This window comes from Vanessa cardui, chromosome Z (genome assembly GCF_905220365.1).
Source record: "Vanessa cardui chromosome Z, ilVanCard2.1, whole genome shotgun sequence".
Lineage (NCBI taxonomy): Eukaryota > Metazoa > Arthropoda > Insecta > Lepidoptera > Nymphalidae > Vanessa > Vanessa cardui.
In genome coordinates, this window is record NC_061154.1 from 5,968,118 (window position 1) to 5,989,713 (window position 21,596).

A 21,596-nucleotide genomic window follows, 5' to 3' on the forward strand; every position below is an offset into this window, starting at 1 on the left:
TATGACATATCGCATTTATATCTCTCACTATCGATTACACGTTTAAAGTAAGGATAACAATTACATGAGATGTTCTGGAATTGTATGTTCACGTATAAGTCAGATTCATAAACAAATATTATGTTGAAAAAACAACCATATTATATAAATTAAATCAGTCGAAACTAACTTAATTTTTTTTGATTTAATCAAACTAAAATTATTATTGAAATTTTTGGAAACGTTTTTATAATTCTAATAAATGTTTAATTTTTATCAAAAGGTCTTTAGAACCCTATTCTCGAGAGAATGATTTATTGAATCTAAACAAAACAAATATAAAGGGAAGAGAGAAAATACAAAATACTGGAACAATACCGGATTACCTTAAAATAAGTCAAATGTGTTTACAATTTTTCAAATATTATTATTTTCATAATTTACAAATTATTAGAATAGACTTTTGATATCATTCTGTCTGTGTTCCATTTGTATGAATACACGAACGTTTGATGTTTTCACTTATCGCTACGTTACTCACTTATCATTTACTTTCAGAGTAACATCATATAAATATTGCTTTATAATTAGGAATCGAAAGGCGAAATTGATTTTTATGAACGATTAGATTGGAATATGTTTTAACAATATCAAGAGAAATGTATCATAGACTAGTAATTCCGGCAATTTTTTTTATAAAATTTGAAAGTCATTCCGGAGATGATAATGCCTTTCCTCCATGTCATTATTTAGATTTCATTTTTTGTTTGAACTACCAATTAGATATTTGTTAAAGTATTTGTATTTGTGAATGTAGACAATCGAGTATGTGTTTATGGCAGAATATTATAAAATTTTCAGAATTCGTGTTAGATATCGATTTTCGTGAATGAAGAGAAATAGAATCGATTTTATATCGAATATGTTCAGACGCAATAATTATTTTCCGATTTTGCAATTGATCGACTGATTTTACTCGTGTGTATAATTTGATAAATTATCAATTTTTTGATAATGAATGTTCACGGTCTTTGTCTTCAAATCAAGGTATATTACTTTCTTATGTTTACTTTGAACGGGAATGAAGATACACAGATATTACTCCATTTTTGTTCTAACTATTGCTAACTAGCCACTTTTAAGACGGAAAAATATCAAATACTTAGCAACATATTGTTAACTCTAAAGTGAAAAATATATTCATATGTTTAACAACTTTAAATATTTGACTATATTTTCACAGAACAATATTTCTGCAAGATTCACTTTTATTAAAAGTTTGCTAGTGTGAGATTATTTGTAATATACATAACAATAAAATAATCACGTTAAATAACATAAAAATAATTATAATAGGACACAAAAATTTTGAACTAGCCGATTCTCTCTATCGTGGTAAATGTTTAGTAACTTTCATTCTGATTAAGCTCGCCACGTAACCATTTAAAGTTAACTATTGCATTTCCTACTTATGCCGACTTATCCTTTCCAAGTTATCACACGGTTCCCCACTAACCAACAGCCCCTTATAAATCACGTCCCAGTAACAAAGTTACTTATCCTCCTACAATCGGCTCTGTTATTACAACAGCCAAAATAATTATACACATCAAAAGTTAAATAAATAATTTATATGGTGATGTCCGTAACACCGGGAATAGGGACAAATACAATAACAAAAGAAAAATAAAAAAAAATACATAATTTATTATAATCACAGATGTGTCCGCATACCGTCACGGAACAAAATCAAACCAATTGTATGGATGCAACCCACGAGACATTTCACATTACAACACCAGGCTACATGCGGAGGACGTCAACAGAATCATTAATTTAAATGGAATTATAAATTCACAATAAAATAAATAATACACTTAACGTTTACGAGAGCTATGTACAATCAAATGCAAAATTCGCTACATATGCTTAGAGAAGAATGTGATGTGTTTGAGCTCGAGCGAGTCGAACGGAGTGGAGGAATGGTCCGGAGGGTCCGGGCGGGGTCGCGGGGTCGCGGGATCACGTCATGTTGACGCCGAGCGAGCGGCTGGCGTACTCGTACACCACATACGAGATGGACACGGCCGGAATGACCTTGATGAAGTTCGGGGTGATGCCGCGGTACAAGCCCCGGAGCCCCTCTCGCTGGACTATCTCGCGGAACGCACCGCGCATACTACCCTCTGCGCCCTTTGCAGCTTTTTCTGCAACACGAGAGAATTGTCATTAAAGAAGGCGTTCGCGTATCGGTCTCCACTCTGATGTGTGATTTTTTTATTTTTTTTATTTTATGAAATAGGTTGGCAGACGAGCATATGGGCCACGTGATGGTAAGTGGTCACCATAACCCATAGACAATGACGCTGTAAGAAATATTAACTATTCCTTACATCGTCAATGTGCCACCAACCTTGGGAACTAAGATGTTATGTCCCTTGTGCCTGTAGTTACACTGGCTCACTCACCCTTCAAACCGGAACACAACAATACTAAGTACTGTTATTTGGCGGTAGAATAACTGATGAGTGGGTGGTACCTACCCAGACGGGCTTGCACAAAGCCCTACCACCAAGAAACGTATTAACGTATCATTAAATGATTTGAAGCAGTTAACAAATACTAATTTAGGTATAGAACATAAGTAACTCAAAGTATATCAATATGTACATTTAATTCTATTGATAAAACTTGGTTATAAGTGAAAGCAGTCGTACCTTGGGCTTGCAACCTAGTACGCACGAGAGCAAGGGGATACGAGCACACCTGCCCCAGGGTGCAGGACGCGCTCCCGCAGGCCAGGAGCAGCAGCATGCCGGGCTGCTCGTTGTGAGCCTGGTACTTGTTGATATACTTCTTCTTTAGCGTCTCGTAGACCGCCAGATCGATGCCAGCGTAAGGCACTATCCCCAGGATGTTTGGAATGTATCCTTTGTAGAAACACTTCAGTCCCTCTCTCGCATATATCTTTTTCGCCGCATCCAATATGCCGTTATATTGGCCAGTTTTCCTTAAAGCTAATCTTGTCTTTAGCACCTCTAGTGGGTAAATCACAGTTTGACTAATCGCTCCCGCCGTGGCACCGGCAACGAATCGTTCGTATATCTCCAGTGGTTGATTATTTTTCTCGCCTTTAATCAGACGCTTTACTTGCTCGTACGCAGCGAACTTTAATGCCGACTCCGGCGCTATTTTTATTACATTTATTCCATTGCCTCGCCACAAGCCCGTGAAACCTCCTTCATTTATCATTTTAGCTAAACATTTTGTCATATTTTCTCTAGTTGGGTTTACCTGAAACGTAAACCATTGGAATATTAGAGTCATGCTTCAAATTGAGTTTAGAAATAAAATTAAGAATTCCAAATTTAAAACGCACCTGCAAAAATACTTTAAGTCTATCGAGAGGAGCTGTGCAGGTCCGACTAACAGCGCCAGCAATGCCACCGGCTAGCAAATGCCGCCACCACTTTCCCGTTTGCAATTCAGTCGGAGTGAAGTCATCAGGCACGTTCATATCCTCACCGATGTCCAGATACTGGAAATAATATGTAGCTCGTGAATAAACGTCTTATAGGTAATACGAATGTGTATCTTATAATTAAATAATAAAAACATTTAATTTTAAATGTAACTTTCGTTCTTAATCCGAATTAAGTAAATTTATTTTTAGCATTTAAATAAATAATTTCCATTTGATATCGAAGCGACACATCAAATTATAAATAATACATTCAGTTTTCTAACTAAAGGCAACACACACGTTCGAAACTGGTTTTATGTCGAATTAAAAAAATGATTCGGTTCACGTCTTTTATTTCAGAAGTTTCTGGATGAATTCACGATGAACTTTCAACGACATTATTAAATAATAGCCCGATTCGACCATCAGGATATTTCACATTACTAATTCAAAACATGCTTATTTACCATAAAGAACGAATAACAAAACTACATTCTCGGGCAATTGTTTAAATTTTACACGCAATTAACATTATTACTGAAACGAAGACAAGAGAAATACTTTAAAATATCTTCCTCTTGCCCATAATCACGAACAAATCGAGAAGCATTAACGTTCTGAGGTTGACCACCTCGTTTTGTCATTAAAAAACAAAATATTGTTGCGTATTGGTACGATAACAATTGTTTATATTACAAAATCATAGTAATAACCATAATAATAATTAATATTTTTAATATACATCGATATTTCTGGAATTGCCAGAAAGTTAACGAGGTTTATTTATCGAAACCGTAATGACCCTTGTTGTCATTTATAAAAGATGTTTTCGATGAAACGGATACGAACCAACGCTGGTAGCTTAAATGTTAACTCATTCCCAATAATAAAGTAAATAAAAATACTATTTATAATATTAACACAATAATTAAAAATTAGAACCCAACCTAATTATGCGAAGCATCAGTCTCTGAACTTTATACATAGTATTATCTTCAACAGATTTATATAATACTGTGTTGTTTGTAAAATATGAGCACGAGCTCTTAACAAATCTTTAAAGTACTTACAATAGTTTAACAATGGAATATAAGAGTCGTATTCCTTACTAACAACTGCGTAACTACTAAGTTACTGTAACTACTTAGTTTCTTGCCGGTTCTTCTTGCAGAAATCGATATCCGAACCGGTGTTAATGTTTGAAAAGTACGCGTACTAATATTTATATAGAATACAATTGCGATGTGTATGAGTATACATTACTTAAATATGTTTTACTGTTTTGTTTGTTTGTTTTATATACTTATTCAATTAAAGCATAGTGTTACACGAATGTCGTCTGTCTAGTGTACAAGAAGACGTTAATATTATTACTGTTCCAAACTTAGCGTCTGCATCGCATACGTCGTCATCCTCATCGTGTTTCTTTATCACTCTGCTTATCCAAATTCTGGTTCTATATGTCACTTGCCCTGTCTGCAGTAAAAATATTCATTGATTTATATTTCCTCAGACTATTATAAAGGAATATAATCATTATTTTACAAAAATAATAGGTAAGTAAAATTACCGAAATTGTTGTTTCTTAGAAGTTAAAAAGTATTAAATTTCCTGGACAAAATATGCAATGATTATATAAAAATGATTTCCATTTCGGGGAAAAACATATATGTTCATATTAAAAGAGATCTTTTAAATATTGAATTAACATATATTTAACGTATTGTTAGACAAATGGAATAATTACCGCAGTGTTTAAAAATATTATAGCATTCGAGTTCAGCATCATGGTAAAAAACGTAACTAAATATTCTAAGTACATAACTTTGCTTTTCAGAAGAATTGCGTTGACGAGCAATTTTATTAATATCTGAACCATTGTATTCATTACAGTTTTAAAGTCATCTTTTTGTAAATTAATATAATTTTGTGTTTGTCAAAGGCATTTGACATAGCTCACTGTCAAGTGAGACATTTTCCAAGTATATATAGTTTTTTTTTAAGAACATCGTAATTGAAAAAGTTTAATATTGATGCTTGAAGTTGAGATAGTAATTGATGATAAATTATAATATCTCTGCTAAAGGAATTTATATTGCGAGCATCTTGTACATAAGCTGCAAAATTTATAAACAATAAACACCCATCTCAGTTTAATTTATACAATAACGTTATATCTTTCGTACTTGTTTAATTGAATAAATCGCTATTTGTTTCCGTTATGTGACCAGGATCTGTTTATCATTAACAGTTGGACACGTCACCGCTGGGCTCGCTGTCTGACCTTAGCAACCAAAGGTGACGTAGTTCCGATACCTACTAACACAATGAAATAAGCCGTCTCTGTTTAGGCGTTAATCATTATAACATGGCTTGCCTTATGCATATCGACAATACATGCAGTATTTATATTACATACTGAATTCATTATTTATTGTAAACTTCTACACATTTTCCTGATGCAATGCATCCGTTTTAATTTTTTTATTACTTTCCATAATTTATATTAAAGTAAGTGTGTTCTCATTTTCATCTTCCAAACGATTTGTCGTTGCATTCTCGTATATAAAACCCAATAGTGACGTGCGAATGTTAAGGCTCGTGATACGCATTCGTGCAATCATTCGTGTAAAATTTTATTGATAAGCGTTGGAAACGTTTAAATACATGCGGATGAAGTTTTAAACCGTCGCTTAAATTTATGTCATGGGCCAGCCTCGTGACGGATCGCTGACGTCTACGTTAACCATTCGAAATGGCATAGTTTGTATTAAGAGGAATTATTTTTCAACGGAAGTTATTAAAAAGTGCTAATATTTAATGTAGAAACAATAGTATTATTATAACTAAATAAATTAATTTTCATAGCAGTATTCAAGGAAAGTTAAACAGCAGTTAATACTGGGAAAATATTTCAAGTAATGAGGAATAAGTTTCAAACTATCAGGCAAACCAACCTTTTTTACTTTTTTTTTTAACATTTGGTCCACAATCAATCCTATTATTGCTGTTTGAATGTAAGAAAAAGTAAGAAGTCGCCTTCGCCCAAATGATGTCAAGGGTGATCCAAGAGACCCACGGTTTCATTATCAATTCGATTGCACGAACATTAGAATGTACAAGGTTGATGATTTGATAATAACCTTAAGTGTAACTGTATATCAAATTCAGTTCATTTTTAAGTACAGAGATGATTCTAAATATGACCAACAATGAATACTCACAAAACCTAGGTAGGTAATTGCTTGATTACGGTAATCTTAAGTCTGAACTAAAAACAAAATTTTACTTTCAAATTCTTTGATGTTACGAATCGTTTTCATAATTTACGTTCAAGATATAAACGTAGTAACTAATTAACTATTAAAAGGAAAAACTAAAAAGGAATCAAGTACGCAGTCGAATGTATTGTGTCGTCTTCCAATATTAATTTAGATGAGAACCGAGTTCGAAAATGGCCTATTTTTAGTTTCCCACAACGTGTGCGAAGCTATATTTATAGTGTTTGAGGACATAGCAAGATAACAAATCAGTTCATCTTTAAACGTAGACAACGTTTTATCACATACGCGTAACATTAGTACAAACCCGTGACGAAATGAAATTAGTTCCTATTCATAATGTAAAAGAGCAAGGAAATAGACAAAAAAAACAATTACTTTCTTTATCGACGCCTCTACGTGTTAAGTACTAGTGTATTTTGTTTTAATTTGAATTGTGAAATTAAAATCAACAATGAATTAACCAATAGCTTGCTTTATTAAACGTTAAAATGAATTAGGCAATCGTACCATTATCAATACATATTTCTACATATTCACAGAATATGTTAGACGATTACTTTAAATGCATGCATGTGTTCAAAGTTGACTAATAATTAGAATAGTTTAGATATGTCATGTCCTTCAGCGTGACCGATTTAGAACAACTAACTCGAGCAGATGTTGAAAGTGAAACGGAAGTGTCTGGAGCTATTCGTTATCTAATCGTAATTATTGGTAAATTCGATAAATGCAAATTATACTGAAACATTACAATTGCAGGTAAAATAATTCACAAGTAATCTTGTTACCATATTTCTTCGTCGTTTTATGATTTCAATGTTTCTGGTAAAATTTAACATTATTAATTTCGAAAGACTAGCAGAAAAGAACCCTTACTACAACCAAGCGTATTCTGGTAATAACTCGCTAATCTTAACTGAAGACTGCGGGTTTAAGCAGCCAATTATTCATATGCATAATTTATAATTATAATGTATTTCGTGGTCGACTTTTAAAGAAAAACTTCATTGGAGCAGTTGTGGTAAATTAGTGGAAAAGCTAAGCCTTTTCCTATAAAGGATAAATTGGCCTTAACCAAGCAATGTGACATTTAAGGTACATATTACTTTCTGTTAATTTGAATTCTATATAACACATTCGTAGCTATATTCTATATTTGAATTTACATTAAAATAATAAGTATAAAAAATTGGTGAATCATGTGATTAGATTTAGTTCAGATTTTTATATATAGAATCGAGTCTGAGTGTTAACTTTTTATAACGTTCACCAATAGCACATGCTAATTGTATACACAAACTAATATATAACAAATGCGTTTACACTCCGTTTCACGTAGTATAATTCAATTTACGACTACGTACATCGAGTTAGTGTAGAATGACAATTATGGCATTTCATAGCGATAATATTTGAAGTCAACTGATAAACAATACACGTATCACATCGTCACATGGATTTACCAGATTAAGTTCTAAAAAGACCAATACGCAATACCTATATGTAAATAAGTGTACCTACCTATCTTTACATCTATCTCTATCTATCAAAAACTACCGAACGTAATGTTATACGGTTTTCATCAATGAATTGGATGAATGGGTTGATTCAATAGGAAGGTGTAGTTAGCATCTTAAACAAAGTTAAGGGCAGCGTTTAAATATAATAATTTAATTAGGCCTGAGTCGTTAAATCCAAGGAAGTGCTTTAATGTATTCATTGGATAGTTTTATAAAAAGTTTCTCTTGCTAATTAACTCTAGGTTTCCCGTTTAATTAACGCTCAGCAAGGCGCGTGGGTATCGTTTATACTCGTACATATAATAAAACTGTAGAAACGCAGTTAATTGAAGATATTTACTAAAGATATGCAAAATAATTATATACCTACAATGTTATTCGCCGCGTATGCAACAAAAGAGGATGATTAAAGTGTTCCATTCAGAGCCGCCAGGGATTATCCTAAGCGTACGAAAAGTTCATACTGTAAAGATCGAAATATTTCCATATAACATCTACAAATGTTAAGATCGAGCGATATTCGTTCCACTAATTTGAAAGTCATCACATAATAGCACATCTTAACAAAACATCGGACACGATTTTAGGTATTTGAGCTGAGATAAACTTGTTTTTTTTACATATAAAAGCGTCTCATAAAAGTTTATTTCATTTTTATCTGAAACGCGTTCAAGGTCACCCCCCTTCTGAGTTGATTTTTCACACAACCCGGATTCATAATTGTTTAGCAAAACAAACATGTCCACTATATTTTGTCTTTAGGTCAAATAGTTCCAAAGATATCGTGATAAGTGAGTCAGTCATTTGATTTAATTTACTACATTACCTAATACACGTTTTATATAAAGCATTATACGTATTTACATATGTTACACAACACGTGTAGAATTATCGATAAGAAATTTCTTTAAAAGTAGTTATAGTAAATTATTAACACCATTGTCTTTACGAGAATAATTTTATTCGACTTCGATTCGAGGGTTCCCCTGTATTGTATGCGAGGATGTCAGGATGACGTAATCGAGCAACGGAATTGCGCGTGCGCCGCTTCGTCATCGGTCTACGCATATTTCATTCGACGAACGGTGGAGACAAAGTCTACAAAATTAAAACACAGCTCTTGTAACAATGTTAGCTGTTATCTCAGTTTATGGCTAATATTTAAATATACAGAATAAAATTAAGTAGTCAATGCTTTAAAAAAAAATATTACAAACTGTCAGGATTAAACATGCACACCTATAAACCTCTTTTGTATTTATTAAAGTTTTCTTTATATTTGAATTATTCCTTAAGTTGTCATGTTTAGTTCTTAGTTGACGCCTAGATGGCATTGTTCAATTTTTATAAGTTTTTGAATCGCGCAATCGTTTTGTTATTCTGTATATATAAGACATTGTGAAAATTATTGTTTTGTGTGAATCGTCTCAAGAAGTAAACGGAAGCTTATACAGTACTAAGTGTTTCATTTCGTCGATAAGGAGCCTACCGGAGTTTATTCATGGTCCATTCGAGTCGGATTGGCTTGGACTAATTTTTGTGGTATTGCTGCGGAATTGGTACAAGAGTACCACCCGTTTCATCACTACTGGACAGTGGGTCGCTGTCCAGAGCATCCCTTCAGCAAGGTGTCACAAGCGGCGCCACGGCAGTGGAGGGAACCGGGAGTCTACAACCCGGAGGAGCGACGGACGGACACAGGCAAGCAGCAGCGGTGGAGGTTGCGGAACACGAGGGGGCGCCACAGGTGCCACAACGTAAAGACAAGTAAGAGTGTTCGGTGAAATATCGTGAGTACATTTGAAATATTACTATAGAAGAAATTAACTTGGAAATTAAACCTTATATCAAAGATTAGTGAAACTTAAAGTATTTGAAGAAAGTGAAGTACTTAGAATAAAATAAATAATTTAGGACTTGTAAAATTTTGCTCATCTGTTTCTTGAACTTGGAAAATATTGACTAAGTAAAATAATTCAGTTTGACGTTTAACTTTGTAAAGTAAATTGTTGTTCGGTTTTAGATCTATTATTGTCAAGGTTTATAATTAATATGGAGTCGTTTAATGATCTGCAGGATGATATAAGGGCTAAAATACTAAAGGTTAAGACTAATTTTAAAAAGTCTCCTAAGGATCGTTTGACGGTTGCTTATATTGAAACAAGGCTAGATAACTTAGAACAACAGTGGAGTTTGTTTACAGATACTCATACTAAAATTATTAGTCAAGTTAAGCGAACTGATTTCTATAGTTCGAATTATTATAAAAATAATGTGTATGATGATGTAGAAGAATTATATGTTGAATTTAAGACTGAGTTAAAAGAAACACTGTATAAATTTAAAACACTTGAGTCGGAAGGCAAGTCAAGTTCAAATAGTCAATATGAGAGTTCAGAAAGACGTTTCAAGCTGCCTGAAATTAAAATACCTATCTTTTCCGGTAAGTACACAGAGTGGCAGACATTCAGAGATTTGTTTTTAGGGCTTGTGCATGAAAACAAGTCACTGGATGATGCCCAAAGATTTTATTATTTAAGGGGTCATTTAACCGGGGAAGCCGAGCAACTATTACGTAATATTAAGGTGACGTCGGATAGTTATCAAATTGCTTGGGGGAAATTAGATAGTATGTATAATAATAAAAGATTTTTGGCGAACGGCATCTTGAAGCGTCTACTAAGTCAAAAAAGTTTGTTATCTGAATCGGCATCTGAAATTAAAAACTTAATTAGTACAACTTCTGATTGTTTAGACTCAATAAAAAATATTGGTGTGGATGTTTCATCTTGGGATATCCTGATTATCCACATTATAAGCGCTAAGTTAGATAAAGATACGCGAAAGGCATGGGAGTTAAAGGTATCTTCAGATCCAAGTAATGAATTACCCACGTTTCAACAATTTTCCAACTTTTTAATAGGACGTTTTAGAGGTCTAGAAAATATTGATTATAAGGTACATCACAGTGAGAAAAAGTTTACAAAATCTTTTCACGTTGTTAAAAACAAACCGTTTGTATTGTGTGCGTATTGTGGCGAGGAGCATAAAATAACTGCGTGCCGAAAATTCGGTAAGGAAAATAATGAGACACGCCGCGAGTTCGCGTTAAATAAAAACTTATGTTTTATTTGTTTGAATAGCAACCATTCCGCTAAAATATGCAAAAATATTGTCCGATGCCAAGTTTGTAAACGTCGACATCATTCGTTATTACATCCTAGTGGTGATTCTGGTTCTGGTAGTGCTGAAGAAGAGGCGAGTCACCAAACAACCTCGGCAAACAGTAGAAGTTTAACTGAGGAGGATACTGCCACAAGCAGTAATAAGTTATCTGCGAAAGCAGAAAGTAAGGGGCAAATTGTGTCTTGTTTTTCGACAGGAAACTATTCAAAAATGGTTTTATTAACTACAGCTGTGGTGCAAGCTGAGTCGAAAGACGGTAATTATTTCCCAGTTAGGGTCTTATTAGACCAGGGGTCGCAAGGTTCCTTTATTACTGAGGCCATGGTGCAGCAATTAGGTTTAAAAAGGCTTGCGACCAAAAATACCGTAGTTGGTATAGGTGGAAATAAAAGTGTGACTTCCAAGTCCACAGTGAAAGTTACTTTAAGATCGAGAGTTGATCCTAGATTTCAAGTTAAGGTTAATGCACACGTCTTGAAGTCAGTTACATCTCTACTCCCAGTTGCGAAAACAACTAGGATGAATTGGGAAAACCTAACTCTGGATGAACTGGCTGACCCTGAGTATCATACACCTAATAGGATTGATATCTTATTAGGTGCGGAGATATATAGTCAAATCATTCAGGAAGGCATCAAGAGAAATCTCAACGGTTCTCTCTTGGCGCAGGATACTGTTTTCGGGTGGATAATATCCGGCGTCTGTGATATAGACAGCACGTCAAATATCCATTCTCAAACAATTGTGATGCATTCATATTTAGAAGTGGATAATATGCTGAAGAAGTTTTGGGAACTTGAAGCTGAACCACCTGTAACAAAGAAAATGCTCACAGATGATGAAATTAAATGTGAGAAATTATTTCAGGATACTACAAAACGGGATAAAGACGGTCGTTTCATCGTAAGACTGCCGTTTCGCACGATCAACCCGGACTGCGTGCATGGTGAATTCAAGAACATAGCTGAAAAAAGATTTAGAAGTTTAGAATTAAAATTACAAAAGAACATTAAGTTAAAAGAGGATTATACACAAGTTATAAAGGAGTATTTAAACTTAAATCATATGGTAAAAGTTACAGACAAGGATAAATGTAAGAAAACAGCTATTTACTTACCACACCATGCAGTAGTCAGGGAGGATAAGGAAACTACTAAAGTCCGAGTAGTGTTTGATGCCTCCTGTAAGGGAAGCAATGGAAAATCCTTAAATGATGATCTGTTGATTGGGCCGCAACTGCAAGCTGAACTACGTCATACAATTATGCGCTGGAGACAATATAAAATAGGTTTGGTGGCAGATGTGGTAAAAATGTACCGCCAAGTGCTGGTAAGTCGAGAAGATACTCCATTTCAGAGGATTCTTTGGAGAGACGGTCCTGAAAAGGAGCTTCAAGAGTATGAATTACTTACCGTCACCTTTGGCACCGCGTGTGCTCCATATTTAGCTGTGCGGTCTCTGCAAGAGTTAGCCTATAAGGAATGTCAGAATAAGCCAGGAATCGCGAAAATTATTTTGAATGATTTTTACATGGACGATGTGATGACCGGTGCGGAAAATCTAGAAGATGCTTATGAAATATATAGAGAATTAACTGAAGTGTTAGCAAAAGGAGGGTTTCCGTTGCAAAAATGGAAAAGTAATTCCAAGGAAATATTAGCGAAAATCTGGAAGGCAAACGGTAATAAGGATGAGAAATTAAGGATTAAGGTAGATGACACAACTAAGATTTTAGGACTTACCTGGGATCCGTGTGGTGACTTCTTCCGGTACTCTGTAGAACTTGCGCCGCAAGAAGAACTTGTAACAAAAAGGAAAATTATATCTGATATATCTCGATTATTTGACCCACTTGGGTGGTTAGGTCCTTGCATCATAGCAGCAAAAATACTCATACAAAAGCTTTGGTTAGCTGGTATCGGATGGGATGAGCAAGTTCCTACTTATTTAATAAAAGAATGGACTACTTACCGTAAAAATTTAACTGCATTACAGAATATCAAGATTCCGCGCTGGATACACACTTGTAATAAATACGGATTGTACGGACGGTTGTACGGATTTTCTGACGCCTCAAAAGTGGCTTATGCGGCTGTCGTGTATCTGCGAGTGGTAGATGAAGTGGGAAATGTTAACGTTTCGTTGGTCACAGCTAAAACAAAGGTAGCTCCCATTAAGCAGGTGTCTATCCCTAGACTTGAGCTTTGCGGGGCCGTACTTTTAGCTAAGTTGATGGTTGAGGTAGCTGAAGTTATGGAGGTTGAAAGAGGTCAGTTACATGCATTCACTGACAGTGAGGTAGTTTTAGCCTGGCTTAACCATCACCCAAGCCGGTGGAAGACCTTCGTGGCTAACCGAGTCTCTGAAATCTTACAGATTTTGGATACACATCACTGGTCCCATGTAGCCACTAAGAAAAACCCGGCGGATTTGGCATCACGAGGTATTTCTCCGGTGGAACTATCAGAAATGGCTATATGGTTTGAAGGGCCAGAGTTTCTAAAAAATAAGGAAATTATTTTTACAAAACCAAAACATTTGGGAACAAATCTTGAGCAGATTAAGGTTCATACAGTGGTCGTTGACACAACCTTGTGGCAAAGATTTTCTTCATTTTCGAAGCTTGTTCGTGTGGTCGCTTATTGTCTACGCTGGTTAAGAATAAGGAAAGGTTTAAGTAGTAGGCCAAGATCAGAAGCATTGGAGCGACAGGAAATTGAGGATGCGATAAGGGTCTGTATTAAAAGATGTCAAGAAGAAGGATTCCAGGAAGAGTTGGAAGAATTGCGAAAAAACGGCATAATAGATAAAAAAAAGAAAATGTTAAAGACATTAAATATATTTTTAGATTCGGAAGGTATAATTAGAGTGGGTGGTCGGCTGGAAATGTCATCGCTGTCCTTTAACGAGAAACATCCGATTCTCATACCTAAAGAATCTTGCTTAAGTGCACTCTTAATTGCTGATGCTCACCAAAAGACACTGCATGGAGGCCCGCAACTCATGATTACCTACTTGAGATCGAAGTATTGGATTGTAGGTGCGAAGTCTCTGATTAGAAAATATTATCGTGACTGTGTTACTTGTACGCGATACTCGAACAGATCCACATCTCAGCTCATGGGGCAGTTACCTTCCGCGCGTGTGACACCTAATAAACCCTTTCTTGTCAGCGGAGTCGATTACGCAGGACCTATTAATATAAGAATTTCAAAAGGTAGGGGTAACAAGTCTTACAAGGGATATATTGCTCTGTTCATTTGCATGTCAACCAGAGCCGTACATCTTGAAGTGGTGAGCGAGCTGTCTACTCAAGGTTTTATAGCTGCTTTTAAAAGGTTTGTCGCAAGACGAGGTAGGTGCGCTGAATTATACAGCGACAATGGTAAAAATTTTGTGGGTGCAGCCCGAGAGTTACTGTGTCTTTTCAGCGAAGAAAAAACGAATTTTAAACCTGAACTGGCAGAGTATCTGGCAACCAACGGAACAAAATGGAATTTTATTCCTCCTCACGCTCCGAATTTCGGTGGACTATGGGAGGCAGGAATAAAGTCCACAAAGTTCCATCTTAAACGTGTGGTCGGAAACACTACTTTGACATATGAGGAGATGGCCACAGTGTTATCTCAAATAGAGGCCTGTCTTAATTCAAGGCCATTGTCTCGTGTAGAGGATCAAGAGGTCGTAGTGTTGACTCCTGGTCATTTCTTGGTAGGGGAACCACTGATAGTAGTTCCTGATTCAAATTATGAGTCATCAAATGTATATAGTTTGCGAAGATGGCAACTCCACCAGCGAATGATGCAGGACTTTTGGCGTCGATGGTCCCAGGATTATCTTCATCAGTTTCTTCAAAGGTATAAATGGGAATATCAGAGTCCAGAACCATCAGTGGGGGATGTTGTTTTAGTCAAGGAAGACGATTTACCTCCGGCGCGATGGTTGCTAGGCAAAATCGAGAAAAAACATCCGGGACCCGATAAAATAACGCGAGTCGTCACAATACGTACCAAAGATACTTTAATTAAAAGGCCTACTTCTAAGATAGCAATATTACCTGTAACTAAATAAGTAATTACTCAAGTAATTAATTACACTTTGGATTGTTGCATGGTGGGCGGTTTGAAGGACATTTCTCATGATGTCCTTGGTGGGCGGTATGTCAGGATTAAACATGCACACCTATAAACCTCTTTTGTATTTATTAAAGTTTTCTTTATATTTGAATTATTCCTTAAGTTGTCATGTTTAGTTCTTAGTTGACGCCTAGATGGCATTGTTCAATTTTTATAAGTTTTTGAATCGCGCAATCGTTTTGTTATTCTGTATATATAAGACATTGTGAAAATTATTGTTTTGTGTGAATCGTCTCAAGAAGTAAACGGAAGCTTATACAGTACTAAGTGTTTCATTTCGTCGATAAGGAGCCTACCGGAGTTTATTCACAAACCCATATAATTATATATATGTAAATACGCAATTATAAGACAATTAATTAAGGATAAGGTGTGCATCTGTTGTTATAAATAGATTGTAGGTAAAGCCAGGCGAAAGTACAACCAAAAGATATACATTTGTGACTTACGGTTGTAGCATATTTGTTTAAATGTCTTTCAAAACTCAAACTTAATCTTATAATTTTAATATAAGGAAGGTACACTAACATTTATCGTGTATACACACCTACATATTAAAACAAAATATAGTTTGCGTTTAATTAAAACAAAATCGTAAGTAATTAACATTATCACACATTCGCAAAAGTAACAATAGTCAATAACGGATGGAAATTTACAAATGAAAAGTAACCGTATTTTATTTGCTGTCAGATATAAATAACGTAGTACCTACCAAAAGAAACATGTGAATGAACGAATATAAAATGGTCCTGGTAACAAAACATTTTGTGTTGAGCTAACCCAAATATTAGTAGATAAGGTTACGCCCACATAGGTCTACCTAAGACATGTATGACACACATTTAACAATGTGCAGAATTTAACATAATTATAAATATTAATAAAGTCATACATGAGTGACCAATTTTGAAGTAGTAAAATATATTTTTTAGTTCAGTTATAATTTATATGCTTGCTTTTTGTTAAGTAAAAAAAGTATACTATATATAGTTAAATTCGCAATGTGCAATTTCGAAATTTAAAATAATTTCCATACAACATACATATGGACCAGTTTTTTTATTAAAATACATTTGAAAGTGATGACGCAGGACATTAGAAAGTTAAGCAGCAAACATTCGCAGAGCCATAAGTAAAAAATACATTACGGAGCATAGTACATAGGTAACATAAAATTAATTCTAAGTGTAACATTTCCTTTATTTTTTATGATAGGACAATTAAACTAGATTCGAAAAAAGTCTTATTGCATTTTCCGGTTTTCCACGAGTCAATTCAATTAACGCTTGAAAGACGACGACCTTAAACCGTGCTATACTTTAGCCGGATTGACATCTGTATATACTGTGACGTATTCTCAAATTACGTACTCGACGACAGAATACGTATGTAGATACCTATTCTTAAAGTCAATTAAAAATAAGCACGTTGCCTTAGCAACAGGCCCGCGTGTGTTGCAATTAAAATGTCAAAATCATTAATAAAAAAGAATAAGCGAGAAACTACTATTTTAATAAATTTTGCATAATTTCAAAGTTACATACATTATTAAACGTGTTGGAAACTTTCCAAATATTAACCCGATGTGCGATTAAATAGAATATTTGTTAGTAAAAAAATGTCAGTTACCTTGAGTATCCATTCCACAATATCACTATATTCATCAATCATGATCCTTGATTCGAAAGAGAAATGGTTCAGAAGTTAATGAAGTCTAGAACCGAACTGCAACTGATGTCGCTGACATTCAGTACAACTCCGCCACACACCCGGAATTAGATAACATTTACCTTTGCCAAACATCGTCGGAACACGATCAGAAAATCCTCAAAGACGTCGCCGGTCGGTCCCGTAACTTCCTCTAATTCCAGAGACATTTTTTCTATATAAAAACTAAGTTAACAATATGAATAAAAAATATATTAACTATTAAAATTAAATCACAGATTGATTTCTTTGGAACTATACTATCAGATCAGTTGTAATACTTTTAACTAATCGAGTGTGTATTTTGCCGAGCGCGACACCGATTACGCGTACCGTCAAGCTAAGAGGCATTCTCACACTGACTTTTGACTAGACTAGTAACTCTGATTATACTCGGCGTGCGCGATCGGAGCGAGAACCGCCTCGAAACGGTTGCAAGTGGCGAACGGCAGACAACCACACCTCTACTAAAAATTACCACGAATGTATCATTTCGACTGTATTATCGAATTGCTCAAGCGTGGTATTTGATAAAAAGGCGCGTTAAGGTCGGAATACAAGTTCAGAGGGGGCTCGTCATGTATACTGCGATAGACGAGGCATGCTTAGCAACGAATAACGTTGAGATAAATTAATATTAAAATAATTATGCACTCTTTGAGGCATTTGCATACATAGTATAAAATATATATGTATTTATAAAAATAAAATAAAATTTTTACATAAATGTAATAAATTAAAAATAATAGAACATTAGTCCAATTTGAAAAAAGGTTTAAAGGGTGAAAGCGAGGTTGTTAGAACCCTATTTATATTACAATCAATTTAATTAATTTAAAGATCACACAGTCACATGCTATTTTTTTACAATGAGTTAAATAAATGATAACGATTACTTTAAATTGACTGTCACTCAAAAAATCATCCTATGAGTTTTTTACGAATAGTGTGAGAATAAGTATTTGTTATTACTTCTATAGCCCAGTGAATACATACATGGTTCTTAACTATAATATCGCAGATTCAAATCGCCCGTGTGTTCCATGACTTATTGAACATCGACCTTCCAAGTGCTACTATTATAAAATTTCATTAATTTGTCCTTAATATCAATTCATATCACGGCGAAGGGAAAAATCTTGAAACCAAATCTGGATGTTATTAAATTATGTCACCTGTACATCTCCCACTCAGCAGAGACGTTGCCTATTTACAGGTGACATTACTTTTTGCTAATAACCAACATTTATTTATTAGATATTTAAATTGCATGACAAGGTTCGAGTTATAAATTGATTTTACTGTTATAAATATAACCTCTGATGTTATCCAGTTATTGCTAATTGTATAATATTTAACAATCCTAACGAATTCTAGTAGTCTATTATAATATAATTAAGACAATTTAGATAGGAATTGTGCGTAGTATTCCACTGTATAGAAGAGTCAAAAGATCATGTAAATATATTTATTATAAAATAATAACTAAAAGCGAGAACTGGACAAAAACAATGCTAGTTATAATGTTTTGAACTTCAGATATAAATAAGTTTATATCAAATTCTGCGACTTATTTCACGAAAAATTTATTAAATAATATCTTCATATCGCATTCAATGTATTGTTATCGCACGTAAATATGATAACTGTCACTAAAGTTTATCGTGGATATGTCATTCAAGTCATCGCCAAACCGGTTTCGTTTTGTAACTAGAGTAACAAATGATTTCTAGTATTTGCCATATACATTGAACTGGGAAGTCACCATAAATTAATACAATTCCTTTTTCCTGCTTTATTACTTCCGCCATAAAAAGTTATTTATTCAAGAATTTACCTACAATTCCTAATACACAATCACATTGTTATATTTATATCGAAAGATCTAGAATTTGCCAATTATACTCGTAAAATTCACATACATTAAAAACTTCATCTAGTAAAGATAATATTTGGGGCATTTTTTATGAGCCAGAATTGCCTTATCTTATAGTTAGACAATATAGAATTTTCATGAGTAGATATATATATAATGTAAACTTTTTATTTAACATACAATGTAGTTTTGTTTATGTATGTTAAATATTGCAAGCTGAATTTGAGGTATCACTTATCTGAAATTTTGTATGATGGCTCAGCAACGATGACAATGCATTATGACAACGTATAAGCATGACGTGATTCTCCGTCTAATATTGGCCGCCGACGAAGGTAAGGAAGAAGTTTCACTATCACATGACTATTGAATTTAGGGTTGGCGCTTGACTGCTCCAAAATTGAAGGTACAAACACGAGTTTCGTATGGACACTCAATAGTGACATCCCATTCTACTACGTAGTTCCTAATACTATGACGTAGTGCACGCGCTCAAGGATGGCACACAACTGAGCATCGAAATTTTGTTCACGCATTTAGCTGTAATAGCCCTTTTTAAGGTCTAGCGTAGCAAGGTTTTGGTATACGTTTTTTGTCCAAATCTCTACAATCATCAACAAGACATAGTCGGCTGTTGTGTGTAGAATATTATATAATGTTCGACTTGCACAGTAGGTACACAAAATACAGCTATTGTCGACCATACTCTTGTTTATGTAGCTTCAAATCCCTTAGGGACTGGCCAAGCCTTCGTTGTTTTAAATTGGGTTAAGTTATTAGGTTTCTTATTAAAAAACTAAATTGTTGTCAATTATAAACAAACGATCGTGCAAAATTATTAATTACTGAAATGAACAAAGACACATATCCAGCTAAAACAAAAAAAAAAAAATAATAAAATAATTTCAGAGGTTATTTAAATGAGTTAAAAAGTTTCAATTGAAGGGTGAGTGAGCCAATGTTACATGCGCAGGGGGCATATCATTTAAGCTGTCAATAATAATGACTGGCGATTTGAGGAAGTGTTAATATTTCTTACAGCGTCTGCATGTATAACACATATATAGACATTCTGAAGGAATAATATAAAAATCAACATTTATAAGGGAAAGTTTAAACCTAAAACTAAGAAAAAGACATTCATTCAAAAATAACGGTGTTCTTAGAAAACAAAAAGAAAATATATAAACTACTGAATTGATAAAAATTGCATGGTCAGTTACAAATTAATAAAATCGTATTAACAAAATGGCTGTTATAGCCTACTATAACAGGCGCGTTAGTTACCATTTATAATAGCTGTTCTGTTATTTGTAGTCTTCCTTAATAAATAAATAAAAATATTTCTGCAAACAAATCAAATATATAGTTTTATAAAACATTTAAAAAATTGCTTACACCCCTTGAAATTGTAATTTTTCTACTTTCCACAAATAAATAAAACAACCAAAATTTCCTAGAGATCAAGAAAACAAACCGATAAGGGGGATTACACGGCCTCACCTGTTTGAACAACACGTGTTTATTTGATATTGATTTTTAATTGATACGTATCTCTCATCTATCGATTCAAATTGCCGAACTAGCAGATTTCAAATACATGTGCAAAATGTACACGCTTTATCTTTTTTACTATCTATCTCCTGCGCAGTTCGTTAGTCTCAGTTACGTAATGCATGTAATAATATGCAATAAAATCAGAGCAGATTGACATGTGTGTCTGAGTGGTACTCTGTTAGATATGTATATCTAGATGTATGTAGGAAATATAGAATACAATATTTATCAGTTGTTTATACGTGAATTAGTACCGTACTTGTTGTATGGATTTCGGCGCAGTCTGTGTCAATCCAATATCAATGAGTGCAGTAAGAGCAAAGTCACGAACTACAACCATTCCAACTCTTTTAAAAAAGAATCCGAACAAGACCGGATTCAATCGAGCTTGTTTCTTCAAGTATTTTCCATTATCATATTACGTATGGAGTAGACCAACCGATCGTTTCAGTCCCATGATGTGCAATTGTCTAAAAAATCGTAGGTTTTTAGTTTGTTGGCTAAATAACAATATACAATATTTTCTGGAAAAACCTCTAGTACTTCAGCACTTACATCATCAATTATAGATTGAAATATGACAGTCGATGTTTTAATGTATTTAAATGTACATTTTGAAGAATCTGTTGGGTTTGGGTTGCAAAAATAGTTCTATTTTGCAGGTCGAAAATCACCAATATTAATTGCTTCACCTCAGAATAGAAAATCTAAGGACAGTCGTGTAAAATACGCCACACAAACCGTGTCCATCATTCATTTGCTGTCTGAACTGTTAGGGCCCCAATTGAATCAGATTTTTTCTAAAACGTCCGAATCTTCCTCAGTTTAAAGTATTCTCATTTAGGGGGGTTCTTTAATAATGATAAAGATACTTTAACTGAACCA

At 34.2% G+C, this 21,596-nt stretch overlaps 1 protein-coding gene across 4 annotated transcripts in view; it reads right to left on the minus strand.

Moving 5' to 3' along the window:
• Positions 1-1,666: 1,666 nt before the first annotated feature.
• Positions 1,667-21,596, minus strand: part of LOC124543373 (calcium-binding mitochondrial carrier protein SCaMC-2) — a 33,846-nt gene continuing 13,916 nt past the window's right edge. For 2 of the 4 annotated variants that reach the window (XM_047121570.1, XM_047121569.1), the window contains 3 exons: positions 3,359-3,517; positions 2,697-3,273; positions 1,667-2,186 (listed from right to left, as the gene is read on the minus strand). In XM_047121570.1, the coding sequence (XP_046977526.1) occupies positions 2,002-2,186; positions 2,697-3,273; positions 3,359-3,517 (921 nt within the window). In that variant the 3' untranslated portion in view covers positions 1,667-2,001. The other 2 variants (XM_047121571.1, XM_047121572.1) reach the window with 2 other exon arrangements.